Source organism: Orcinus orca, chromosome 9 (genome assembly GCF_937001465.1).
Source record: "Orcinus orca chromosome 9, mOrcOrc1.1, whole genome shotgun sequence".
Classification (NCBI taxonomy): domain Eukaryota; kingdom Metazoa; phylum Chordata; class Mammalia; order Artiodactyla; family Delphinidae; genus Orcinus; species Orcinus orca.
This window is the reverse complement of record NC_064567.1, coordinates 11,505,495-11,532,775: the sequence shown is the minus strand read 5'-3', so window position 1 is coordinate 11,532,775 and position 27,281 is coordinate 11,505,495. Positions and strand designations below refer to the sequence as shown.

General features: G+C 49.0%; 2 protein-coding genes across 9 annotated transcripts in view; both read left to right on the top strand.

Moving 5' to 3' along the window:
- The first annotated feature begins 37 nt into the window (after positions 1 to 37).
- On the top strand, positions 38 to 17,300 carry CASP2 (caspase 2). 5 transcript variants are annotated; one of them, XM_049714724.1, is made up of 12 exons: positions 65 to 210; positions 814 to 1,667; positions 3,430 to 3,580; positions 3,886 to 4,074; positions 4,211 to 4,292; positions 4,885 to 4,979; positions 5,253 to 5,429; positions 11,005 to 11,133; positions 11,283 to 11,373; positions 14,325 to 14,474; positions 14,615 to 14,724; positions 14,885 to 17,300. In XM_049714724.1, the coding sequence occupies exons 3-12, from the start codon at positions 3,449 to 3,451 to the stop codon at positions 15,014 to 15,016; spliced, it is 1,287 nt and encodes a 428-aa protein (XP_049570681.1). In that variant the 5' UTR covers positions 65 to 210; positions 814 to 1,667; positions 3,430 to 3,448; the 3' UTR covers positions 15,017 to 17,300. The 5 variants fall into 5 exon arrangements, with proteins under 5 accessions (XP_033288184.1, XP_004272158.1, XP_033288181.1 ...); XM_004272110.4 differs by lacking the exon at positions 814 to 1,667 and having other exon boundaries at positions 40 to 210; positions 3,886 to 4,053; XM_033432290.2 differs by lacking the exon at positions 814 to 1,667 and having other exon boundaries at positions 40 to 210.
- Positions 17,301 to 20,912: 3,612 nt separating this feature from the next.
- The window catches only part of CLCN1 (chloride voltage-gated channel 1), a 34,622-nt gene continuing 28,253 nt past the window's right edge, over positions 20,913 to 27,281 (top strand). The window contains exons 1-5 of one of the 4 annotated variants that reach the window (XM_049714708.1): positions 20,913 to 22,168; positions 25,367 to 25,487; positions 25,885 to 26,016; positions 26,617 to 26,745; positions 26,980 to 27,113. In XM_049714708.1, the coding sequence (XP_049570665.1) occupies positions 21,989 to 22,168; positions 25,367 to 25,487; positions 25,885 to 26,016; positions 26,617 to 26,745; positions 26,980 to 27,113 (696 nt within the window). In that variant the 5' untranslated portion in view covers positions 20,913 to 21,988. The remainder of the gene's footprint in view (positions 22,169 to 25,366; positions 25,488 to 25,884; positions 26,017 to 26,616; positions 26,746 to 26,979; positions 27,114 to 27,281) is intronic. The other 3 variants (XM_049714707.1, XM_049714706.1, XM_004272109.3) reach the window with 3 other exon arrangements.

Below are 27,281 nucleotides of genomic sequence, written 5' to 3'. Positions count from 1 at the left end.
GCGTGGGGGCGGAGCTGGGATAGCAGCGCGCAGGCGCTTTGCGCGCCGGCGGACGTGGGAGGGATGCGGTGGACCAGAGGGCTCGCGGTTTGTTTGGGTTGTGGGCGGTGCGCGCACAGCCCGGGAAAAGCGGGAAATGGCGGCGCCGAGCGCAGGTCCCCGGTCCGCCCTCCAGCAAAAGGGGCTGATGACCGCTGATAGGGGACGCAGGTGAGTGGGGAGGGTCCCAGGGGTCCGTAGTGGGACCCAGGGAGGGAGACGCGGGTTTCAGGCGTATGGCCCTGGCGCCCCTCCCCTCGGAGCCCCTGGAAGCCGCGGTGTCCAAGCTTCCAGCCAAGGGTGGGAGGCCGGCTGAGCCCCCGAGGGGAGCGCGGGCGGGCGAATCTCTTCTGGGCCTCGTCCCTCTCGAGCAAAGATTCCCCAGCCTCCATTCTTCCAATCCCGGAGGCTCTGAACCAGGCGAGCTCTTTCCAGTCCTGTCAAATCTCGGTTTCTCTTAAAAGATTCTTGATTCTTTCTTTTCCTCGGTTCCCTTTTGAGGAACTAAACTCTGTACTCATAAACACCGATGAGACCTGCAGATCTCGGAATTCTGCCTGATGTGCATTTGTTTCGGATTGAATATATCATGATCCGTATTGCGTTGGGTGTAATGACCAGATTTTCACAGCAGTCAACACAGATTTTGGGGTTTGGGTGTACTCTGAGACAAGGAAGTTCCCGAGGCTCCGAGTGTCTCAGCCTCTGCCCCAGTTAAATCGTATCATGGCAGACATCGCCCAGGATAACATATTTTAATGCCTCCCGGTCCAGACCCAGGTGATGAATTGAGGACTTTGGAACCAGAACCTGCAGAAGGACACAGAATCAAGACTTAAGAATCGTCTTTGTGTCCTTTCCTCCACCCGCTCCCCCCTTTCCCGATGTGTTCTAAAGTTCTAGGTGATTGTGGTTACTTTTGGAAAGTCCACCTTTGAGACTCCCCGTAGTATGGAATCCTGCAAGGAGCAGGTGTGTGTAGAATGGATACTGCTTCAGATTAAACCTAATAAGTTATTGATTGAAAATTCAAGTCTACAACTTAGAGTTAAGAACGGGGAGTCGATTAGTGAATTGTGTGGATGATACTGAGTAGGGAGAGGCTTTTTGAGGGGGCTTCCTAACGGAATGTCAACATTTAAGGGCAGGCCAAAGGTCCTGTGAAGGAAACGGGGACCTAGTAAGCAGAGAGGGAAACTGGAGAGAATGGTGTCATGGAAACCAAGGGAGGAGAAAGTTTTAAGGAGAAAATGCTACTGGTAAATTAAGGGAAAAAAGTCGAGTAAACCCACCCCACCATTGGTGTGTATCCTGAGGAAATACCCAGAATCCAGCTACGATGTTATTTTGCGATTGAACTATTAACACTTTTTTTTTTTTTTTTTGCGGTACGTGGGCCTCTCACTGTTGTGGCCTCTCCCGCTGCAGAGCACAGGCTCCGGACGCGCAGGCTCAGCGGCCATGACTCACGGGCCCAGCCGCTCCGCGGCATGTGCGATCTTCCCAGACCGGGGCACGAACCTGTGTCCCCCGCCTCGGCAGGTGGACTCTCAACCACTGCGCCACCAGGGAAGCCCAACACTTATTTTTACCAGAGTTCATACACGTTGTCATTGTTAGCTGCTTTGGTATGTTCCAAGGTGATTCTTTTTGTTTTTGTTTTAATTAATTAATTTATTTATTTTTGGCTGCGTTGGGTCTTTGTTGCTATGCAGGCTTTCTCTAGTTGCGGCGAGCGGGGTCTACTCATCGTTGCGGTGCACGGGCTTCTCGCCATGGCTTCTCTTTGCGGAGCACGGGCTCTAGGCGTGCGGGCTTCAGTGGTTGTGGCACATGGGCTCAGTAGTTGTGTCTCGCAGGCTCTAGAGCACGGGCTCAGTAGTTGTGGTGCAGGGACTTAGTTGCTCCGCGGTATGTGGGATCTTCCCAGACCGGGGCTCGAACCCGTGTCCCCTGCATTGGCAGGCGGATTCTTAACTACTGCGCCACCAGGGAAACCCCCGGAATGCATTTTAAAATAGGTTTTTTAAGTTATAATCTGAAACTGGTACCATATTCCTTTCTCACTGCCATCAGGTCTTTACTGTTGTCATGTACTTGGAAACTGTGACTAAGCAGGCTGGCACACCCTGGATTTATATAAATTAGGCACATAGATGTTACACACTGGAAATGGGATTCTTTTATTTTCTTTATAACATCTTTATTGGAGTATAATTGCTTTACAATAGTGTGTTAGTTTCTGCTTTATAACAAAGTGAATCAGCTATACGTATACATATATCCCCATATCTCCTCCCTCTTGTGTCTCCCTCTCACCTGGACATGGGATTCTTTGAGTTCATCAACAGAAGCTGAACTCTTTCCAAACGCATAGCAAAACTAAGGAATCCTTGAAATGAAGACATCCCTCGTAAACTAAATTCCCAAAATAATTTCGCCTTTACATGCTTTAACTCTTTGAGTGATTTCAGGTTATGTTGATTGTTTTCATCATTGGCATTTATCTACTGTGACTTTCCGTCAGATTTTTTACTTAATTCGGTTCTTATAGGATCCTGGTCATTTCTAGTGTTATTTTGTCACAGGAACTTACCGTTTTAAAAACCATAGTTGTGGGGTTTCCCTGGTGGCGCAGTGGTTGAGAATCCGCCTGCCAGTGTAGGGGACATGGGTTCGAGCCCTGGTCTGGGAAGATCCCACATGCCGCGGAACAGCTAAGCCCGTGTACCACAACTACTGAGCCTGTGCTCTAGAGCCCGCGAGCCACAACTAATGAAGCCCGCATGCCACAACTAATGAAGCCCCTAGAGCCCGTGCTCCACAACGAGAGAAGCCACCGCAATGAGAAGCCCGCGCACTGCAGCAAAGAGTAACCCCCGCTCACCGCAACTAGAGAAAGCCCGCACGCAGCAACAAAGACCCAACACAGCCAAAAATAAATAGATAAATAAAATAAATTTATATATATATATAAAAAGGATTATTTTAGACTCATATCACTGTCAGCAGCTTAGATAAGTAGTGTGAAATGTTTTCTGGAATACTCCTTAATGAAAATTGGTCGGTCAGATGGAGGAATGTTCCTTCTTGTGAGTATGTCTACTCGTGTGTGTATTATTTTTGTCACGATAGATATTTCCCCTCGTCAGACCATTCATCTCAGAAGATGGTCTCAGTTGAACATCCTCCATAAAGGATTGTATATCATTTCCTTATGATCAGTGTGTTACTGCTTAACACTTCTATGATTTTAAGCACATTCAATAAAATATGTCTCATTTTAGTTATCGTAAGTCCTGTTCTTTATATTTCTCCTACCCACACCTCTTCTGTTCCACTTCTCTGCCAGATCTTGTACTTGACAGCTTTTCTGTCTTTTATCTGTAGGATACTGGGAGTGTATGGCATGCATCCTGACCATCAGGAAGCTCTCAAAAAGAACCGAGTGGTGCTGGCCAAACAGCTGTTGCTGAGCGAACTGTTAGAACATCTCCTGGAGAAGGACATTATCACCTTGGAAATGAGGGAGCACATTCAGGTATCTGAAGGCAAAAGAGAAAAGCCAAGTGAATATATTAGCGGTAGGAAGAGGAACAGAGCATAGTAAAGTGTGAAAAAGATGTAGTGCTTTACTAAGGAAATGAAAATGCTCTTCTACCCTAGAGCATTTAACAGAAAAGACATATAATTCAAGAATAGTGGGGGAAGGGCTTCCCACGTACATATTTTTCTGTAAAAGGAGTTCTTGAGATGGATGATGCTGTTACTAGGAAGCTCATCTGGAGAAACAGAATTACAGCTGGATAAGTAAATGTGATGTCATGTTTTATTCTTGTATTGTAGGCCAAGGTGTGCAGTTTCAGCCAGAATGTGGAACTCCTCAACTTGCTGCCCAAGAGGGGCCCCCAGGCTTTTGATGCCTTCTGTGTGGCCCTGAGGGAGACCAAGCAGGGTCACCTGGAGGACCTGTTGCTCACAACCCTGGCTGGTCTTCAGCACATACCCCCACCGGTATGGAGCCCTAGACACGTGGTATGTTAGGAAGGGTTGGTTTGGTAGGAAGGGCATTTTTGAGACTGGTGAAGTGGGGAACGGGACTAGATTTCTGTATTATTTGGGCTGGACCAGCTCCCTAAGGCCTGGTACGGGGGGTCCTGCTTTCTTACAGTTGCGCTGCGACTACCACTTGCGTCTCCCTTTCCCGGTGTGTGAGTCCTGCCCCCCCCGCAAGCAGCGCCGCCTGTCCCCAGGTGAGAACTGATGGCGTAAAATGGGTCCCGCAGATCGACTTCCGCTTCCTTGACTGGCATCTGACTTTGCCCCAGTGTGAAATCTATTTTCGTTCATATTGGAACGGTTTCCTCAGTGAATTTGTTAGGGACCAGCAGGACAGTTCAGATGGGCTCTGGGTTGGGCCTGTTTTTCTTCTTCCGTCATAGATGGTTTTTTAATGGTGATCGGCCCTTGGAGCAACTTGTGCAGGTAGGAAGTTCCTGCACATAATTGGCCTATCTCCTCTGTAAAGCTTAGTTATTTTACGATGAGGAAAGACTACATCATGGGCCTCTACCCTGCTGATTGAGTATTCTAGTGATTAGAACAAGGGTTTTATCATATACCCCATTCAGTCATTTACTGAGTTGAGCACCTACTACTATACGCAGGCTAAGTGCAGAGGATCCAGTGGTGAACAAAAGCAAACAGGGTCTCTGCCCCCATAGAGCTTACAGACAAGGGACGTGAGCCAGACCAGTAATTACGAAAAGGGTGCCTGAAGTTACAGTGAAGCACTAGGATTGCTGTGTAGGTTGTGTGCTAGCTTTTCTGCTCTCTATGCCGCAGATACAGTGGAACACTCCCTAGACCATGGAGATGGGCCTCCCAGCCTTCAGGTGAAGTCTTGCACTCCTGAGTTTTATCAAGCGCACTACCAGCTGGTGAGTCTTGCAAAATGGCAAGAGGAAAAGCGTTGGGAAATGAGATACCCTTCCTGGGCATCTGAACTTAGTTTGTGTATATACATTTCTTTCCTGCCTTTATTAGTCAGAAAATAATTGCTGATTGTGTTTTGTGGGTATTTCTATACTTGACCTGGTGGGATTAAGAAGAAGAACGTGATGTCTGTGTTTTCTTGAAATGCCTCGTCTAGTGGGGGAGGCATAGTTTCTGTCCTCAAGAAGCTCACGGTCTAATCGGCCTCCCCTCCCCAGGCCTATAGGTTGCAGTCTCGGCCTCGTGGCCTGGCACTGGTGCTGAGCAACGTGCACTTCACTGGCGAGAAAGACTTGGAATTCCGCTCTGGAGGGGATGTGGACCACAGCACTCTAGTCACGCTCTTCAAGCTCTTGGGCTACAAAGTTCATGTTCTTCTTGACCAGACTGCACAGGTACCCGAGGCAGGACATGCTGACGTGTGCATTAGAGAACGGGACAACACTTGGGGGCCAGAAACGTCCATGCTCCTCTGCCTGCTGGGTTGTGCCTTACTAGAGTTATGTTCTCTCCCTACCTTTTACTTGCTGTGTTCTGCCGCCCATCTTGCAATCTAGTTTTTTTAAAAAAAAAAAAAAAGGGCTTCCCTGGTGGCGCAATGGTTGAGAATCCGCCTGCCAGTGCAGGGGACATCCCACATGCAGTGGAGCAACTGAGCCCATGCGCCACAGCTACTGAGCCTGTGCTCTAGAGCCCACGAGCCACAACCACTGAGCCCGCCTGCCACAACTACTGAAGCCTCTGTGCCTAGAGCCCATGCTCCGCAACAAGAGAAGCCACTGCAATGAGAAGCCCGCATACCACAACGAAGAGTAGCCCCCGCTCGCCGCAACTAGAGAAACCCCATGTGCAGCAACGAAGACCCAACACAGCCAAAAAATAAATAATAAAAAGAAAACAAAAGAAAAGAGAGAAAGGATTCAGGCCAGCCAGCTGCCTGGGTGTTGACTTCTCAGGGTGGCTGTGCGCTCCCTGAGTAAGAATAGTCCAGGGTCGGGTTCTCACTTTTACATGCTCAGCAACTTGATTCCCAGTCCCTCAGGAGGTGAGATACTGATATGCACCCAACCAACTAAGAAAAGATATTTATAAGTCAGGGTTACACAGGACAGTGACTTCTTGGTTGACGTTGCTGCCTAGGAGTCCAGTTCTCAAGATTACGTTGGCAGATAAAATTCTTACAAATGAAAGTTTGCTAGAATTGTCCTTGTAAATACTGTTTTGTGGTCATTTCATGAATTAACCTATTCTTTTTTTTTCTTTGGGCTGTGTTGGGTCTTTGTTGCTGCGCACGGGCTTTCTCTAGTTGCAGCGAGCGGGAGCTACTCTTCGTTGCGGTGCATGGGCTTCTCATTGCGGTGGCTTCTCTTGTTGCAGAGCACGGGCTCTAGGTGCGCGGGATTCGGTAGTTGTGGCTCACGGGCTTAGTTGCTCCGCGGCACGTGGGGTCTTCCCAGACCAGGGCTCAAACCCATGTCCCCTGCATTGGCAGGCGGATTCTTAACCACAACGCCACCAGGGAAGTCCCTAACATAACCTATTCTCATCAGTTTTGTGGCCACAAGACAGATCTTAGCGTAGATTACTTCTGAGCTAGGTTCCTGCAGGTCCTAAGCATTCTTGTTAGGCTTTAGTCCCCTTCAGCCTCAGTTACCGGGCTGTACCACTGACTTTGTTACCTTTAGGTAGTTCTGTTTTGAAATTGAAAATAGTCCATTGGTAAATTAATACTAATTCTTTATTTTGATTCAGAATAATAGTGCTTTCCTAAACTTGCCTTTGGGAATATCCATGGTAAAATTAAGGTTTCTAGAAGATTCTCTTTGGTCTGTTGAGGTAGGGTGGTCAGCATTGTCTGTGGTCTTCATTTCTATTTCTCAGCTGTCTTGCTTCTGTGAGAATAATTGTGTATTGCTAAATTTGGGGTAAGGCCAGATTCATTGGTAGGGACCTGAATGTTGTTCTTTACATGCTATTACCAGCTTCCCAATAATAGCTCAGGCAAAGAAGTAAACCCACCCTTGCTTCAAAGCCATGGCTGGAACAGCTCCTTTCTACATCAAGTATTCACGTAGGTTATATGCTTTCCTGAGAGATCTGCTGGGCATGAAGGGAATAAAGGTGGGACAACAGCTGTAATTCTTACAGAGGGAATCCTATTAGAAGGTCACTTAACAAAATGAATGCGATTTACATTTCTTTACAGCTTTTGGTCTAGTCATTTTTTTTACTAGGAATTTATTATGTCACGGTTTTCCAAATTTTATGCAGTTGATAAGGGATTTTATGTGCTTGATAGTTAAAGATACATCACTAAGCACCGGGTCAACTGTGTACTACTGATTCTTATCTTAGAGACAGTAGCTTTGATGGGCCTACGGGCCCACTTCACAAATGCCATTCCCTGATGCAGATTCCAGGACCTGTTGGATTCTGATTCTCTGGTTACGTTGTTCTATAACTTGAATCGCAGTGGCGTTCAATTTTGAGCACCTTATAACAGGGGGCAACTATGTTAGCTGCCAGAGATTTTTTTTAATATGGACCTTGAGTTCAAGGGACCTCATTTAGATGAGGGAGTCTTGACATCAGTTTAAAAAAAAAAAAAGAGGCACATCCCCTTAAAGGACAACAAAAGACTAGAGACAGTGTCTTCTACAGTAGTTAAGAGGAAGAAACCATCACCTGGGTAGATGTGGTCAGAAGGATAAGTGGAGGATGTGAGACTTAAGCTGCCCGCGAAGGATGGAAGCTACTGAGGCAAGAGAGGAGGAGTGAAGGGGTCCTACACAAGGAGAACAGCATACAGATTAGAAATGTGTGTTAGGGACCTTGTGGGTGAACCAAATGTCTAGGGCACAGGAGTTCCAACAACAAGATTGGGGAAAAAGGGACCAGAATGCACAGGGCCTTGAATGTCTTCCCAAAGGAATTGGACTTCCTTGTGTTGACATTAGCACATCGTTAGTGGTTTTTGAATAGAAAGGTGACGCATTCACAGTGATGATTCAGGAAGATTAATATGACAGTAATGAATGAGGTAGAGACCAGTGGCAGGGAATACAGTTTGGAGTTAATATCATAATGCCAATATGAGATGGTGGGGGCCTGGACGGGATAGTGGACCAAAAGGAAAAGAATATATGTGAAAAATAGTATAATGGCATGATTGTACTGTCAGTGCTTTGTGATTAAATAACTACCTATGGAAGAAGATGGAGAACGTAAGGAATTGAGGGCCTCAGAGGAAGTCAGGGCCAAAGATGTAAATTTGGGAACTACTTGTGTAGGAAAAAGACTTCAAGTAATGAGAGATCATGATCCTTGAGAAAAAGCAAAAGGGCTAGGACTGAACCTTCGGGATATCACCCTCCATGTACGCTAGTCCTCAGCTCTGGAGATTCAGAAGCAGGAGGAGGACATTGCAGGACCAATTTCTGACAGTGGCCAATCGAACTTTCAGATGCAGTTAAAACCAGGTAGCGACAGTGGGTGTGATAATTTGGTGCGCTAGGCATCTGTACAGGATACTACCTTTCTGATAGAACATCTCAAGGGGCTCAATTCTTTTTTTCTTTTTTAAACTTTTTGGCCATGCCACAAGGCATGCAGGATCTTAGTTCCCCGACCAGGGATTGAACCTGTGCTCCCTGCAGTGGAAGCGTTGAGTCTTAACCACTGGACCTCAGGGAAGGTCCCTCAAGTCTTTTATATAATTATTTGGTGAGCAAAGAGACAGAACCAAGAAAATTTAGATCCTCTTTTTCTCCCCATATTATTCCTTTTTGCTTTAGAGATAATTCCATTGAAAAATTGGAGACAGTGTAGTCTCAGAGAACCATTCGCCTGACAGTGCTGGAGAGCACGCTATTATCCTCACCGCTCATGTAGGTGTTCAGTGCTTCTGTTCATCATCAGAGTCTTTTCTTCTTGCACTACCTCATGAGTTTTACTAGTTCTAGAATTACAGTTTATTGTATATTAGGAAATGAGATACACTTTAAAGTGGCAGGTTTCCTTTCACCATGTCGTGGTATTGGTTTGTAACTTGCATTTGGTCACAGACGGATTTGAGGGTATAGGGGCAAGCTGTGGGTCATCTCTGGAAAATACAGCTGCCAGTAAAATTTGGGGTATCATTTCAGGGAGTTCACAGGTTATTCTTTTCTTCTGTGTCCCCCAGCCAAAAACACTTGGAAGTGTTAAGAGCCCTGCTATTTATAGAAGTTCTGTAATTTTATCAGAAATAGATCTAGAGATCCTATTTTAAGCTACGCTACTTTCGGAAAAATTTCCCCAAATGACTAACCCCCATTGATTGAATGGTTTAATCTTATTAAATTCAGTTACAAAGCCCATGTGTTCTTAACTTCGGGCTTTGTTGTCTTCTATTTACTGACCTAGTAATCTCACTTAAGTGCAAAATGCTCCTGAGTGCCTAACCTGTATATTCCCTCCTTGGAGCAAAATGAACTTCACCTATTACATGTTAAATTCTGTTACAGTCAACTCCAGAGGGGCAGTAGGCTCTTGAGATGATATATTCTTAAAATGAATGAATTTTGGATATCTTTTATTACCTTAAGATCTCCAATATTATGGTTGGGTTCTGTTTGCTCAGAAAATACACATGCTCTTTCAGCACAGCCAGTTTCTCCATTCCCAGTGAAACTGCAGACTTTCAAGTCTCTTATTAAGTCTCAATTATGTGCAAACAGAACTATTCCAAACAGATAAGCAGTTCTCAAACGTTAGCACATCAGAATTACCTGGAGGGCTTGTGAAAACAGTTTGCTGGGGGCCAAGACTCTGCAGTTCTTACAGGTTCCCCTGTGACGCTGATGCTGCTGTTTTAGGGGCCGCACTTGGAGAACCACCGCAATGTATTACACAAGTGTGTGTTTTATTGGGGGCTGTGTGTGGACTGTTAGATATATGTGTACTGTAACTGTTCTGCCTAGATAGCATATTCTTCATTATATTTTGATCAAGTTCATAGTAAAATGAGCCTGTTTTCTCTCTGTTCATCTCAGAGACAATCCAGACATCTAGAGTTGTAGAGGGAGACATAGGTTTAAAAGTTGGTATCATATTATTGTACTGTTAGGTATAATGCTTCAGTTAGAGTGTTATTCATATATGTCAGTCTAGTGCAAGATCAAAAAGATTCTTAAGTTAGACTACACGGTTTCTTTGAAAAAATAATATTGTTACCCTTCATTAGACAAGTACATTGCAATGGCAGATGTTTGCAGTATGTGCCAGACACAGTGATAAGTCCTTTCTGTGCCATATCTCATTTAATCTGTACAAACTTGGAGGAAATGTACGCTTAATTGTCTTACAAAATGGGTACTAGAGCTTTGAGGGGCTAAATAACTTGTTCTAATTTATGAACCTAGGGATCCAGCTGAGGTCTCTCTGATCCCTTGGCCCATATATGTAGTCATGACCCTGTACAGAATCCTCCATAGAGTGTGTTCTTCCATGGACAAAGCGTTTTATACAGACATCATCACTGTCTCCGGGAACTTAAATTCTCGGACAGACAACAGCAAAGGAGTACTGCTGTTCTCTACTCTCACGATCCTGTCACACAGCAGTTCTTGTAGCTGTTACAGTTTACCCGGCGGTCCCCCTTGTGCCATTTATATACAAGGGCATATGCTCTGAAGAAGGATCGGGTTGATGATTGGAGAATGGATAAAGTTAGCTAGCTCCTTCATTAATAACTTGCTTTAATCCAGGAGTTCTTAACATACCTCAGTGAGCCTGTGAATTGTAAAATTATATTCAGAATTTTGTCTGAAGTCATGCAGTTTTCTGGTGCATCTCTGACTTCACTTACCATCGACCACAGGAATGTAGGGAACACACTGTACCTTCTAATAGCTTAGGGTTTCAGACACTGAAGAAAAGCTTACATTGGTGCTGACTAGTGAACAACGCTGAAAGGTGTCTGTCTTCTAGGAAATGCAAGAGAAGCTCCGGGATTTTGCCCAGCTACCCGCTCACCGTGTCATGGACTCCTGCATAGTGGCACTTCTCTCCCACGGCATGGAGGGCGGTGTCTATGGCGTGGACGGCACGCTGCTTCAGGTGCGTGCCGTCCCGTGGCTGCAGCTCTGCAAGCTGGGCCGCTTCACCTCCCGCCTGCCCCTCTCTCCAGTGACGGCTGCTGTTGCGTGTAGGACTCAGGAGGTCCCACTGACCACCAACCTCCCTTCTCCCTTGTTTGTTTCTGGCAGCTACAAGAGGTTTTCCGGCTGTTTGACAATGCCAACTGCCCGAGCCTACAGAACAAACCGAAAATGTTCTTCATCCAGGCCTGCCGTGGAGGTGAGTGCCCTGGCAGACCAGCACCTGGGTGTGGCTCCTGGGCAGCCTCCCACCAGCTCTCACTTTCCTGTTTGCTCCTCTCAGGTGCTATCGGATCCCTTGGGCACCTCCTTCTGTTCACTGCTGCCACCGCCTCTCTTGCTCTGTAAGTGTCTCCCAATGCATGGGGTGTGCTGGGACTTGGGCAGCCCCTGGCTCTCAGGTTGGTCAGCCCTGTGCACCTGCCACATCCTGTCCTGCCAGACGCTCTCTGCCAGTGTCTTCGCCTTCTTTCCTGAGGACGCTTCCTTCTTTCTGTGCTTATTAACGCTGATGCGCTTTTTTGGTTACTCATTCCAGTTAAGGATTTTCCGGCTGTCTCTGCTTCCTAGCCCTCTCACTTTATGCTCTTCCTCTTTTTTTTCTCCACCTCTCCTCCCCCTTTCCACCTTCTCCTTTTACTTCTCGTCTCAGCTACACTGCGTTCTCGTCTCCTCCCTTCTCTGTGTCACTCACGTGTCACGCAGGAAAGCAGCGCAGAAGCCCCGTGTCAGCCTCTGGCTCGTGCTCTTCCGTGAGCTGCTGCCGCCCCTCTTCTTTCTTGCACGCAGTCTCTTTTACCCCTTGAAGAGCCAGGACTCCCCGACTAGGCTCAGAAGACATGGAGGCCTGCCTCTCATCTTGGAGGAAAACAGTAATAACTAAAAGCTCTAAATGTGGAGTCCAATTCTGCCTCTACCACTGACTAGTTATGTCAGGTTAGAGAAGTTGCTCGATGTCCCTGCACCTGAGTTTCCTCAGTATAAAATGTAGATAATCATCAGACCTACTTCATAAGGTCAGGCTGTTGTGATGCTTAAGTGAAATGGTTCGTATGAAGGACTTAGCACAGTACCTGGCCCATAGGAAATCCGCGGAAAGTACCAGCTCTGACTGTTAGGACATGATCCGTGCCCCTAAGGGGCTTGTAGTTTGATTTAAAGGTCACTTTGTCCAAGCATTCAAATAATACATTTTTTACATGGGTGTGGAGTAACAGATAGATCCTTTCAGGGAAAAGGGGGGAATGCAATGACAAGCATACCAAGATTAAAAAGATATCCCCTTCCCCCCGCCAAAAAAAAGGTGTGCTGAGCCAGAAGTATGCCCGAATCTAATTTAAAAACTGCGCGTCTGCATCAGTCATATGTAGTGGGATGTGGCTGACCACGTGATCTATACCTTTAGCTACAGCTCAGATTTTGGACTTCGGACTTTGACAGATAATAGTACAGAGCTATTGGGAGCTTAAGTAAGAAATAATGCGATAAATTTTTTTTTCAGGACGATTACCATGGCAGGGAAAAGTGCTAAGAAAAGAGTATGTGCAGGCAGGAGCTTGCTTTTTTATGCACCTGCTGTATCCCCAGTCTCAGAGCACTACCTGATATGTAGTAGCACTTCATAAATATTGAACGAATGGATGGAAATTAATCTGCCTAAAAAGCGTAGCAATGATATAAAAAACATATATGGGGATACTGTGAAAAAAACATTTATTGATTAACAGATCTGAGACACAAAGACAAGGGAGGAGGCTCCTTTCTCTTGAGGGACACATTCAGCTTGGCCTATTTCCTTTAGGAGGTGTCACTAGCAAAGTAAAAGGAAATAAACATGTTCATGATCATTTTCTCCTCCTATGTTCAGAGATTATATACAAATACTAGACCTGGATAGGGGAGAATTGCACTCTTCTGGGCTAACGTGAATCTTCTCTCTACAATTAAATCCTTCAAGGCATGACCAGTAGCCAGCTCTTCCTTTGAAAGCCTGAGCTCAACTGTCTTCCGCTCTATTCAGTTAACATAATTGATGCCTGTTAGAAGGACCGCCCCACCCCGGATGACTGGCTCCTAAACTGGAGTGTAAGCTCCAGAAGGGCAGGGACTTTTCACTCTATCCCTAGGGCCTCAAACAAAAACAGTGCCTGGCATGTGGAAGTCGCTCAGTACATTTTTATTGGATCAGTGAACCTTGGTCATTTTCTGCACAGACCTTCAAGCCTCACTCCCGTTTCAGGCTGTCTTGGGGGTCCTATGGAGAGGGAGGTGTAAGAAAACATACTTACTCCTTCAGCTTCGGCGTGACAGCCGTGTGTCCTGTGTCTCTCCTACCACCCCCACGACAACAGCATCAGAAAGAGAACATGTCTTGGGGTAGATAAGGCCTAGGTCAGGAGGTTGGACATGTGCTCAGGGTATGTTGAGAATCTACTGCTAATATTGAATAATAGTGTTCTTTTTACATTGTGTAGGAGAAAATAGTCAAATTATCCCAATTTTAAGTTTCTTTAAATTTCTCAAATTTTGCACGCCAGCTACAACTTGGCTTATGAAATTAATAAACAATAAATGATTTAAAAATACCCAGAACACCCTGAAAACAGCTGATCATGCTTAGTTTTATAATTTGTTTATTGATAGATTTGAGGTTGTAGTTTTCATATGGCATAAATGTAGTAATCATATTTTTGGTTTCTTGGTTTTTTTTACATAATAAAGCGAAATATATCAATATTTTACTGTGTATTGCAATAAGGAGCACTTTGACTTCCAGGAATATTGACAATTGAACAAGTGAATCATGGACGCAGATGGCTTTTCATTCTGTTTACGAGGAGTATTTGGTTCAGCACTTGCCCTGTCTTACACAGCGTGGACAGAGCTCGGACTGCGTGTATGTGCATGTGCTTGGGCGCGGCGTCCGGCCTGCCATGGGCACCCTCTGTGTGATCGGTGTACTCTGGCAGGGGAATGGGAGTAATGGTGTTCGTTCGTTTGTTTGTTTGTTTTTTAATTCATCAGCCACAGGTTGGAGACAACAGCTGGAAATGGTTCTTCCCAGTCAAGGTTGCAGGGAACTCGGGCTTGACTGTGACAGGCCCAAGAGAGGAAATAACATCTCTGTCCACTCTGTCTGCCTTTGTACAGATGAGACGGATCGTGGGGTCGACCAGCAAGACGGGAAGAACCATGAGAGATCCCCTGAGTGCGAGGAGAGCGATGCCAGTAAAGAGGAGGGGCTGAAGATGCGACTGCCCACTCGCTCGGACATGATTTGTGGCTACGCCTGCCTCAGAGGTATCGTGAGTTCCAAAGGAGAGATCCAAAAGGTGGCGTCTCTCTCTGACTGCGGAGGGAGCGGGTGTCGGCGAGGTCCGTCCAGCTGTGTGAGGGTGCCCAGGACCTTCCCTGTGTGCTCACTGCTGTCCTGGTTGCAGGGACCGCTGCCATGCGCAACACCAAGCGGGGCTCCTGGTACGTGGAGGCCCTCACTCAGGTGTTCTGTGAGAGGGCCTGTGACAAGCATGTGGCCGACATGCTCGTGGAGGTAAGTCGGCTCAGTGGTGCCAGGAACCTTCTACGTCCCCGCGCTGTTCTACCTTCCTCCGCCCTTGCCCTGTTTTTCACAGTCTCCCTACCCTTCCTCTTCTGGGATCATGGAAACACCTGATTCTCAAACCATGGGCCCTGGGTTTCTGCCTTTGCAGGTGAACGCGCTCATCAAGGAGCGTGAAGGCTACGCCCCGGGCACGGAGTTCCACCGATGCAAGGAGATGTCCGAGTACTGTAGCACTCTGTGCCGCCACCTCTATCTCTTCCCGGGACACCCTCCCACGTGATGCCACCTCCCATCACCTGGGCCACATGGAGGCCGCTGGACCACGGGAGGTGTGATAGAGCCTCCTGTCTCTAGGACGCACGGTTTCTGTCCCTCCCCCTCAGGGATTGGGAATATCCCAGGCTCATTTCACACGCCCATCGTCTCCATCTTTGACCTCGGACTACAGGCCGGCTACTCCCATGGGAGGCTCTCTCCCTGTGGAACCAGCTCCGGCTGGACTTGTTGCCTGGAGCGTTTGGCCTCAGTTGAGGGACCTGGCAAGTGATGTTACGAACATAGTGTCTCGATGGGTGGGGAGAGGGCATGTGGGTTTCCTCCATGTTCGTGTTCAGTTTCTGCCCCCAGGGCTCTTGTAGGAAGCGTTTGGTGATTGCTTTTATTACTTTAGTTGAGATGTCTCAGAGGTCATCTCCCATCTTTTCTGTCACATCCCAGCCCCATTTGTCTCAGAGTGAGAGTTTGGAAGGTGTCCTGGTTTAACATAGACCTTTTTCATTTGGTTTCAAAAGGCCAAGCAGGACAGCAGTCACTCTCTGCTGCTGTGGGTGGGCCCGTACCTGTGCATTCATTCCCTTCGGTTCCAGAATGTCACCCCCCGGAAGGACTGTCTTCTCAACTCCACTCTTGGCTCCTTGGGGCTCAGGGAATCCAGCGTTCAGCAGAGGTTAGGGTTTGGATGCCTTGTATCTGTTGCCTGTTGATCTTTGCCCACGGAAGTTTCAAAGATCTTTTAATTGGTTGTCCTTTCTCTGAGCTTTGTACCTGAAATGAGCCCTGCAGGGAGTGTCAGCAGAGGCAGATAAGAGTGGTATGCTTGTTCATACTCTGTAATCTGTCACCTTATCCTCGTTTTTCTTCCTATGAAGTGTCCCCTCTATAAAAGCTTCCTAGTTATCTCCCTGCTTCCTGTTTCTCCCCTCTTCACCTTCGTCTCATCCTGTTTACTGCTGCCACCAGCTCTGTCTAAAATACTGCTTAATTGGATCATTTGGCTGCTCAAGGATGTGATGTAGTACCTTGTTCCCTCTTTCTGCTTCAGTATTAAATCCCCTCTTGATTTTATGTGGTCAATTTCCCCTTCCTGTTATGACTTTCCATTTCAGGGAGACCACTGCTGTATATGTTATTTGTTCACCCTAGAAGCCATCTTTATCTGTGCTTTTATGAAACTTCCTTATTCTTTTTTTTTTTTTTTTTTGCGGTATGTGGGCCTCTTACTGCCGTGGCCTCTCCCGTTGTGGAGCACAGGCTCCGGACGCGCAGGCTCAGCAGCCATGGCTCACGGGCCTAGCCGCTCCGCGGCATGTGGGATCTTCCCGGACCGGGGCACGAACCCGTGTCCCCTGCATCAGCAGGCGGACTCTCAACCACTGCGCCACCAGGGAAGCCCATTGGTTTGGGTTTTTAAGTATAAATCTGATGCTGTTACTCCCCTGCTTGGAATCCTCTGGTTTCCTATCACACCTCAAATAAAATCCAGACTCTTTACCTTGGCCTGCAGGGCCTCACTAAGTGCTGATTTCCCCGTAACCCACTGCTGTCCTCAGTTTCTCAGACATTCTGAGGCCTTTCCTGCCCGAGGCCATCAGACACTCCTGGGTCCACTGAGTCCACTCTTGTCTCTGGTGGCTTCTTTCTTTATCCTTCAAGTCTGAGCTTAAATGCCACCTTGTTGTGGAGGCCTTCCCAGGCCATTCTGTCTCTAAGAATCACGTTTCTTTATTACTGTGTCCTGTTTAATCCCCCTTATTGCACTTATCACAATGCGTAATCATCAATTAGCGTGCTTCACTTGTTCATTCCCGTCTCCACTTTAAGCTCCATGAGAGCAGAAACCTTCTCTTTTGTTCACTAACATGTACCCAGTGCCTGACATGTCTTGGATCTTCAATAAATGTTTGCGGAAGGAAGGAAGCGACCCTGGCTAGACTCCTACTTTTTGACAAAATTTCCCTTTTGGCAAAATACCCAGTTTAGTACTTGTACTCTGTATTTTCCCACGTTTTGTTTCATCCACTCGTATTATTAGCTCCTGAAGACAGAAGTCGCACGTAGGACAACTTTTTCCACACCTCGTGTGGTTCCGGGCACACTGCTCAGCCTCTCGTGGTTCAGGTGCTCGGTGAATACTTGTTCTGCAGGGCTTCGGAGACTTGTTGCCAAGTGCTGCCCTGGGCTCGGTATCGTATGGAAGTATTTGGGTGACAGAACCCTTCCTCTTCCCACTGCCAGGATTTTGTATTGCCATCTGGTGCCAAATAAACGCTCATATTTATTACCGATGTGTGCCTGACGTCTCTAGCTGTAGATAATCTGTGTCTAAAGCCCACTTACTTCCATTGCCTTAGCTTCTTACAGCGTTCCTCACCACCTCACAAGGCATACCCAGAGCCGAACACCTCTTGTTTTGCTGCCAGATCTTTTTTATTTTTATTTTTTTGCTGTACACGGGCCTCTCACTGTTGTGGCCTCTCCCGTTGCGGAGCACAGGCTCCGGACGCGCAGGCTCAGCGGCCATGGCTCACGGGCCCAGCCGCTCCACGGCATGCGGGATCCTCCCGGGCCGGGCACGAACCCGTGTCCCCTGCATTGGCAGGCGGACTCTCAACCACTGCGCCACCAGGGAAGCCCTGCCATATCTTTTTTATACAAGCAGATCCACACCTTGGATGAGCCCATCTCCATTGTCATGGCCACAGGCAACCCCAAAATATGGCTACCAGCACTGGGACTCCTCATGGTCAGAAGAGATGGAAGAGTCACTGGCAAGCAGTGTTAGTTCTGGATTGCTTAGATTATGGGATGGAGGCTGGAGAAACAGGTTGAGCTAGAATAGGATGAGGATCCTAGAATTTCCGATCTCACGTGATCCGATTTGGATTTAAGGTTTTCCAGGGTGGGCATAGGTCGTAAGAGAATTCTCGGGCAGCATGGAAGAGGTCTAAGTAGTGGGCTGTGTAACCTGGGAGTTCTCGGTGTGTGGTGTGTCTTCGCCCAGAGAGGTGGGTGTACGCATGCAGATGGGCTACGGGGGGCCAACACGTTCTGTTGGAGCATTGTGGTAGGAAGCTGCTGTGGACCTTGGAAGGAAGCTTGTCCAGGAATCCAGAGGAGGAAGAGTTAACAGGGATGAAGCTGAGCTGAAACATCCCTGGGTGGAGGAGGGGCACTGACCTGCGGAGCGGGCTGGACCCGGGGACCTTCTCCAGGGGTGGGAGGTGGAGACACAGCCCCAGGGAGGGGCACTGGAATAGTGGGAGGAAAGAGTTGGGGAGGCCGGTGTGTTGGGGATTAGAGAGCAGCATATGCTGAGCTGGATTCCACGTCCTTCCTGCCCCACCCTTGAATAAGGGTATCAGGTTGAATTTCAGAGCTCTGTCCCCTCTGCCAGGGGATTTTCTAAAATTATACCCCATCCCTGAGCTGGGGGTGGCCATTTGCTGCCCTCCCCCATCCTGTTTCCTGTAATAGGGAAGAGGAAAACAGGAAGAAATGGGACAGATGGGATATGAGCTGAGGGGGAAAGTGGTCTGAGGCGAAGAGGTTCGTAACAGCTCTAGTTGCCCTAGTGCTCGGTGCATCTCCCAGGCGCTGTGCAGCTTTACACCGTCCTCCCACAGGCCAGGAGGGCGTCATCTCCCTGGTTCTTTTTCAGAAGTGGAAAATGAGGCTCAGAGACTTCAATTATCCAAAAAAAAAAAAGATGTAGCTTTAAGGACATGGACTCTAGAATTAAATAGATGGCAAATGGTGGCTTGGCCTTTTAAGGTATCAGAGACCGTGGCTAAGGTACCTAATCTCACCCTTATCTAAACACAGGGAAATCATTGCTACCTTAAAAGGATGAAGGATGCTACCCTACGAGTATGCATGGTGGATCCCACAGGGTTAACACATTACACATCTGTTAACCATCTGCTAACCCCATAGCCCACCTGCATGTGTACACCTACCTCTCCGGACATCTGAGATGGCTGTTAACCATCTCACAGAATAAACTTCGGTTTAATGACACAAGTTAACATTCAGAGCTCACTTTGGGGCAGGCACTATGACTCCCACGTGCGTTCTTTTCTCTCTGTAACCCTGTTAAGTTACTGCCTTTCTGAGGAAACGGAGGCCAGGATGGGAAACAATCTGGCAACTTGAGTTCATGCTCTCAGCTAACAATATTGCTTCTGTGACTTTTTTCTTAGCATGAGATTTTCTCCCTCCTCACTTTTTGGGGCCAGAGATTTTTCCCACTGAGCTGGGAGAAGGAGCCTGAGACCAGAGACTTTATTCCATCTTAGCCCTTTTGGGGTAGAGAATAGGGAAAAAGTGTACTGTATCGTGTTCAAAAATACAGAAGGGGAGAAAGAAAGAGCCCTGTCCAGCGCTCTCGGGAAGGCCTCATATGCAGGGTATGGGAAGGGACCAGGGATTTTTGAAGGATCTGGAAGGCAAGGTCCAAGAAGCAGTAGAGGAGAAATGACTGCCAGTGAGGACAACTGCAAAGGGAAAGTGTGTTCAGAGGAAGTTGCAGTTGCCTAGGTGAAGTTTCAGCAAGTAGGTGGTCATGGGTTCCATGCTAGGCTGGATGTGCAGAGGGGAAGTCATGACCGAAAGCGCCTTAGAGAGAATGTAATGGTGTATCATCCAATGGTTGGAGAGGCCAGACTTGAAGAGGTGGGAGTCTGAAAACAAGGGTTTAACCCAGGGAGAACGTTCCTGCTTAAATTGATGTGGGGATGCCAAGGGGCTGGCTGTTCACGACCACCTATACCCTAACACACGTCCCCTTGCACCTGTGACCCAGATGGTCATTTCAACAACCTTTCTTCAAATAGAAATTCTATAAGCCTATAGGTTTTAACCTTCTAGTCTCATGGACCTCAAGAAAGTCTACTTAAAACCCCAAAAGAATACATATACGGTATACATATCTCATAGATAAATGCATGCTTATGAATTTGTTTCCAAATTTAGGAGCTTTTCGAAGAACTCCCCAGAAACCCATCTTTGGCCTTCCAACTAAGAGCCTAAGCGCTGTCACCCATGGGGTGTTGGCATGGAGGGGGGCACCGTTTACATTTTATTTTCTTCTCTTGCAGGCTGATAGCCCATGAGATTTTAACTAGCTCTGATCTCAGACTCAAGATCATTCCTCTCAAATCCTTGCCCTCCAGCACTAGCAGCTATAGACTTCCTTGACCCTCGTGATTTCAGAATCTGGTTTTTAGAATTGCTGCTCGTTCTTCTAGGTGGCTTGGTGGAGTATGAGGGTTTTCTCAGTGCCAACAACCTCTGCCTTCAAATTCTGGAATCCACAACCAGGACCTGATTTTCTCAGGAACGGTGAAGAAATTGCAATTGCCCTAGATACCTGTTTCTTGGGATTATGACGCCCCTACAGAAACCGGCTACCTTCAGGGGAGCCATACTCCACAAAGGCGTGGAAACCTTTTCTGTTTCTGAAGCCCCCCGCAAAGAATATAATTGCACTTCGGCATTCTATCTTCTTTATTAAGAAAGTATTTCTTTCATCTCACGCCATCCCCTTAGATCTCTTTTCTTACATTCTGCCTGCAGAGGAGTGAGATATTACAGAACCTCCAGGCCCTCAAATCACACATTTTTAATCTTCGTGGGTAGATTATAGGCCTTCAGATTTATGTTAGAAAAGGTACTTTTAATGGTATTCATTTTCTCACCTGCTTTGGACAGTCCCATTCAGCCTAGAACAAAATGTAATTGTAGCCCAGATGTTTGGTGTCCCTACCCTGCAGCCCCTGAACGTTGGCTGTCCTGGGACAGACCTCACTTGATGATGGATCCTAAACCACACATTGGCTCACGTTTATCAATTTTTTTCTATAGTGAAGAGCTCAGAGGGGAAGGACTGTACTAGGAAAACTGGTTTAAAAAAAAGTGTGATGCCAGATAGAGTAGTTTGGCCTTGGCCAAAAATTATTTATTGACCTGAAAAGGGAAGACTATCAGAGTACTTCCCTGTCATCTTTTATGTGTGTCGGGCTCATCACGAGAAACGCCCTTTCCCTTCCCTCCTCGGCCTCCCTCGTTCCCCTGGCCCACTTCCCCTTCTCCCCCGTTATCTAACCTGCCCTGATAGACCTCCGAGGGATGCTCCACGGTCTGAACGGAGGCTCAGTCCCTCCCTGTACATCCAGGCTGCTGGTGTGGCTGACGTGTACCAGTCTGGGACGTGGGAGAAATGCCAGAACGCGAGGCTATTACCCCTGTGTCCCACACCCAGGGGGTGATGAAGGTGTGGTCAAGGGGATGACCCCAAAGCATCACCAGCAGCCTCTGGCAGACAGAAAAGGCAGAGCTGGAGGAGACAGCCGAACACTGGCTGGGTTGGGGGAGAGCGGGTTCCACAGATGAGAACTAAACCTCAGGAAGACACAGAGCCGGGAACAAGCCTGCAGGGAAAGATGGCAGAGAGGCGCCGGTTACTCTGCCAGGTGAGCTGCCCCCCGGTGCTTCGGGACCCTAGGACCACTCCATCCAGCTCCTCAGCCCTCATGTCCCCACAGACTGAAGAAAAGAGGTGGGTTGCTTAGAGGAGGCAGAGCCGGGGCAGCACACAGGTCTGAGAGCATGCGAAGCTGTTTTCCATCCTGGTCTGGGCAATGTTTACAGCCGGACCAGTGGCTTGGGGCTGGGAGCCTCCTAGTGACTAAGGAGGGGGACAGTGCTGGCCCTGCTGAGGGAATTCCCTGCGGGGCTGTCCCACAGGTTCTCATCCCAACCCCTCCCCCACACGGCTCTCACACCTGCTTCGACCCCAAGCAGATCAAATGTGGCTGGGTTGGGGGGTGTCATGTGACGGAGAGATGGCTATAAATAGCTGGGGGTGGGCACGCTGCCCCAGACGCCTTGGGGACAGGCAGGAGGGCAGGCTTAAGGAGCTGTACTGGGGGGAGGGCAGGGACAAGCAGGCCGAGGCCTGACTGCGGGAGGGAGCATGGAGCCATCTGGGTCCCAGAGGCATGGGGCCGAGCCCAGCTGGTGGGGTAGCGCCCCCCAGTACCAGTACATGCCCTTTGAACACTGCACCAGCTATGGACTGCCCTCCAAGAGTGGCGGCCTGCAGCACAGGCTCCGGAGGGATGCAGGCTCCCGTCCCAACGCCCGCCCCACACAGGTAACGTCCTAAGGGGAGGGGGCGGTGGATTCGAGGAGACGGTGGTACCATGGATTGGGGGCAAAGAGGAATCAGGTGAAAAGAGGGAGCACTGTGATCTTTTTAACTTGAAAAAGTACACAGTCATGTGTTCAAAATATGAACATTCTTCAAAAGTCTGGGTTCAGCCTTGTGAGCTCCTTATACAGAGATACACGGGTACTTTAACACAAGCTTTACTAACAGAACCCCCGAATCCTGGGGGGAGAGGGCAGAGCCACACATGCATGACGAGCTCGTGCTTACGTAACCCACACGAGGTGAGTGGCAGAGGGGACCACACCTCTGTGTGCGTGAGCTGTCCTTACACCCTCACCCGCACGCAGACACCACCGGATTTCTCCCTCCCCACCCTCGGCAGGACACACACAAATCAGCACTTCTGCAGAAGGCAGAAGAGTTGGGATGAGTGGAGAAAATGGACTGAATTGCATATCAGTGATCAAAGGTAGACCAGTGTCAAACGAGCAGAAGAAATATAATCAAACTTTCAGGTGGGAGGATTAATTAAGAACCGATGAAATGGCAGGCACCTGGACAGGTACAGAGATCTGTACCCAGAGAGAGGGGCTTGTGAACTAATTAGGGATGTCCAGGGATAGATATCCCCCAGGGCTTCTAGACATCTAGGAATGGGCAATGGGATGAGCACCGCTGAAAGACAGGCTGGGAGCTTGTCGCAGATAAATACACAGGTTAGGATTAGCGAGTGACTGTGCATGCAGAGAGCGACAGGATGGAACCTGTCAGGAGGACCAGGAAATCAAGATTTAACAGTGTTTTAGCCAACGAGGGGGTGGACCGTGGTTCCTCTAGTTTACGGGGTCTAGACAGGACTGGGAAACTGAGGGCTGGCCTGGGCTGGTGATCTCAGCGCCGGGGTCAAGAGGACCCGCGTCTCAGTCCGGATCCATCCCGAGGGTGGTGGGTAAGGGCAGCCCCGGAGAATCAGGTGGGGACCGGGACACAAAAGCCAGCAGAGGCTCCAATGGTGAGTCAGAGAGGGCTTCCTGGAGGAGGGGACCCTGGAACACTGTGTGGGGTTGGACAGAAAGACCTCTGCTCATGGCCCTGGGCTCACTGTCACCGTGTAGGCGGTCTGGGTGGGATGATGACTTGCATAAAGGTGCAGTTATGGCATCTTCTGGTGACAGTGAGGAAACCAGGTACACTAGCGTGAAGCTTCCTGTTGCAAAGGAATGCTCAGGTGACTTGGGAAGTAGGGTTCCAAAGGGCCTCCAAAGGGCCCTGAAAGCAAAGAAGGGGAGTTTGGACTTAAGTTTTCCTCTGTTTAAATTTTATTATGGAAATTTCACACTCATACAAAAACAGAAAGAGCAGTGTAATGAATGCCCAAGTACCCCTTGCCCGATGGTCAGTCATCAGTATTTTGTCAGCATCGCTTCACCCATCCTCCCAGCCCCAGCCCCAGCCCCCCACACACGGGTGTTTTGTTAAGGAATCCGGACGCTGCGAATGCTTTCAGGCTTGCCCTCTCCCTGCCCCCCAGCCCTGCTCGACTGGTGCACACTGGTCCAGCCAGCACAGATCCGGCTCTTTCAGTGTTTCCCAGCCCAGTCTGGCATGGAGCACCCTCTTCTCGTCTCCACCAGCCTGGGAACCAAGGGGGCTGAGGCAGCCCGTGTGCTGGCCCCCCGTGGGTAATGTCTTCTCTCGGGGGCCAGGTAGGGCACAGAGGGAAACACGGCTTCTCTCAGTCACATCCCAGAAGACGAAAGAGCCATGAGCAGGGTATTAGTGCGTGCCTGTCCAGGACTCGGGCATAAACTCTACTTCTTGTATTGTGAAATCAGATCTCTTCCACCCAGGCTCTCCCAGAACCAGCAACATGGCCTGGCCTGACCCTGGCTCCAGAGGACGTAGTTAGTGCAGTGGAGGTGGGGCAGTTAGAGACCTTGTACACACACACACACACACACACACACACACACACACACGCACACCCCAAACACGCAAGCTCTACTTCAGGAGGAAGTGGACTGCCTTGCTTTATCCGGGCTGAGTCCAGTTTGTGCATTTGAGCACAGGAAGGGGAGGTAGATGGGCTTTCTCTAAGCCTGGCAGGGCAACTGAGGGGCCTCATTGAAGCTAGACACAGCAAGGCCAAGAGCAACGAAGAGTCACCTGCTGGTCTTTCCTTACCCCGTCCACATCAGTGTGAGGGGTCTGGGGAAACGAGAGAGGCTGAGACACAGGAAGCAGTGACACAAAACATGTAATTGATGCAGATGCCCAGTATCAGCACAGTTTTTTAAAAAAATACATTTATGTATATATGTATGTATGTATGTATTTATGGCAACATCAGGTGTTCATTGCTGTCACGGGCTTTCTCCAGTTGTGGCGAGCAGGGGCTACTCTTCGTCGTGGTGCCGGCTTCTCATTGCGGTGGCTTCTCTTGTTGTGGAGCACGGGCTCTAGGCGCGCAGGCTCGGTAGTTGTGGCTCGCGGGCTGTAGAGCGCAGGCTCAGTAGTTGTGGCTCATGGGCTTAGTTGCTCCGCGGCATGTGGGATCTTCCCGGACCAGGGCTCGAACCTGTGTCCCCTGCACTGGCAGGTGGATTCTTAACCACTGCGCCACCAGGAAAGCCCTCAGCACAGTTTTTGTATCCCTACTTCAGAGTAGAAATTGGTCCCCTTGATTAAGGCTGCTGTTGACCAAGATGACTACAGATGTGCAAAGGTGTGGATGGATAGACAAGGGTGAGGAGTGGGAAAAGTGCAGACGGAGAATGGGAAGTGGAGGGCACGGATGACCACAAAGTGACCCTGCCCAAGGCCCTCAACACCCAGGATTTTATTTTATTTTATTTTTATTTATTTATTTTTTTTGCGGCACGCCGGCCTCTCACTGTTGTGGCCTCTCCCGTTGCGGAGCACAGGCTCCGGATGCTCAGGCTCAGCGGCCATGGCTCACGGGCCCAGCCGCTCTGCGGCGTGTGTTATCTTCCCGGACCGGGGCTCGAACCCGTGTCCCCCGCATCGGCAGGTGGACTCTCAACCACTGCGCTACCAGGGAAGCCCAACACCCAGGATTTTTAAAAGCTGTTTGTTTGTTTTATCTATGGATCTATATGCTTCCCTCTATTTCTTTTAACTCTTCAACAAGACAGACCTTTCCCATCTCCCTCTGTCCAGATCTATGGCCATCACAAAGCGCAGTTCTCAGACAACGAGCAGGACACGGGGATGCCCAAGACGATGGACTCCAGTGCTTCCATGGACAGCACGGAAGAGGATCACTATTCTAAATGTCAAGGTGATGGGGACCGGGGGATAAAGGAATGTGTAATGCAAGGAGGTACAGGGATTAGGACACTAGCTCAGAAGACGTGCTGCATATTTCTGGCTCGTCATCCCCACACGCACACCAAAGCCCTCCTCCAGGTATTAAGGAGAAGACATGGCTCCCATGTCCTTCTCACTCTGCCTTCCTACTATCCCTTCCACGCAGCCCCAAGAAACTAGGGTTTAGAAAGGAATCAAGTAGCCAATGGAGAATTGGACTTTGGTGCCTTCTGAAGGGCAGAGCAATGAGAAGAAACTCAGGGAATGAGACATAGAGACAAGACCCCGAGGGCCCTGCACGTCCCGTCCTCAGCCACACACACACAGTAGTGACTGGTTACCTGCTCCCCTTTACTTTCTTTTCCTAGGTTGTATCCACCGTCTGGGACTCGTGATGAGAAGAAAAATAGGGGAAGACTGGATCTTTCTGCTGCTTCTGGGGCTGCTTATGGCTCTGGTTAGCTGGTGCATGGATTATGTCAGTGCCAAAACCCTTCAGGGTAGGTTTAACCTGGCCCTTTGCCCTCAGCCCTCCCCATACTGCAGTTGTTCTAGAGTTTCGACCTAGGGTAAGCTGTGGGGGGGGGCTTTGGGAGGAGGATGGTACACAGAGGAGATCAGGTGTAGCTCTGGCCCAGGATGAGACCAGACCCAGACCCAGATCCATTTTTTCTGCCCCTCCCACCTGCTACCAGCCAAGCTGTGGGGACCCCTCTCACAGGGTGACCAACTTGTCCTAGCTCTCCTAGGACTTTTCAGTTCAGGCAACTGGAAACACCTGGAGTCCCAGGAGCCCCTCAGTGCCGGGTTAACCAGAGTGGTTGGGTGAGCCACAGCCGCCAATGACGCGCCCACAGAGTGTGGTTTGCTGCACTGGCGCCCACTTGACCTCCTACAAGTGGTGGGAACTTGAACGGGTCGCGTCTCATCCCCCAGCTTAGACCCCCCCACTGTGTCAAATGAGAACAGTGCCATCTCTGAGTTCGAACGGGACAGCCATGGCGGGAGCACGCTCCTAGCACGCTGTTCCATGCCGCGAGTGTGGGATGGCAGCAACATGCCATCCACATAGGACTAAGCCCAGACGCCTGTCTCTGCAGCCTACAAGTGGACCTACTACCAGATGCAGCCCAACCTGCCTCTGCAGTTCCTGGTCTGGGTCAGCTTCCCACTCATCCTCATCCTCTTCAGTGCCCTCTTCTGCCACCTCATCTCTCCCCAGGCTGTTGGTGAGAACTTCCCCATCATGCCATCAACATAATCCAGCAGAATCTCATTGGCCTGTAGACCTCGCGCTCCCCTCCCTCCCTCCCCCACCCCCCTGACAGTCCTTTCGCCGCTTTGCTACTGTCCTCCCCCCATAGACCTCTCGCCCCACCCCCATGTCCACTATCTGGATGTCCGTCTACCTTTAACCTCCAGCTTGAACCTGCACACAATCGTTTTTTTAAAAACCCTTTTAGGCTCTGGAATCCCTGAAATGAAGACAATACTTCGCGGGGTTGTCCTGAAGGAATATCTCACCCTCAAGGCCTTCGTGGCCAAGGTTGTGGCCCTGACTGCGGGGCTGGGCAGTGGCATCCCTGTGGGGAAAGAGGTAGGACTCCAGTTACTGTGGGGTGAGCTAGGCAGGTCCTCAGGCAGAGGGCGGCACTGAGTCTAGAGGGAGCTCCGGGGGCAGACGTGGACCATGGGGATTCCGGAGGAGAGATACATGGGAAGGTCCTCATCAGCGCTGGGAGCACCTTAGAGCAGAATCTCGCAT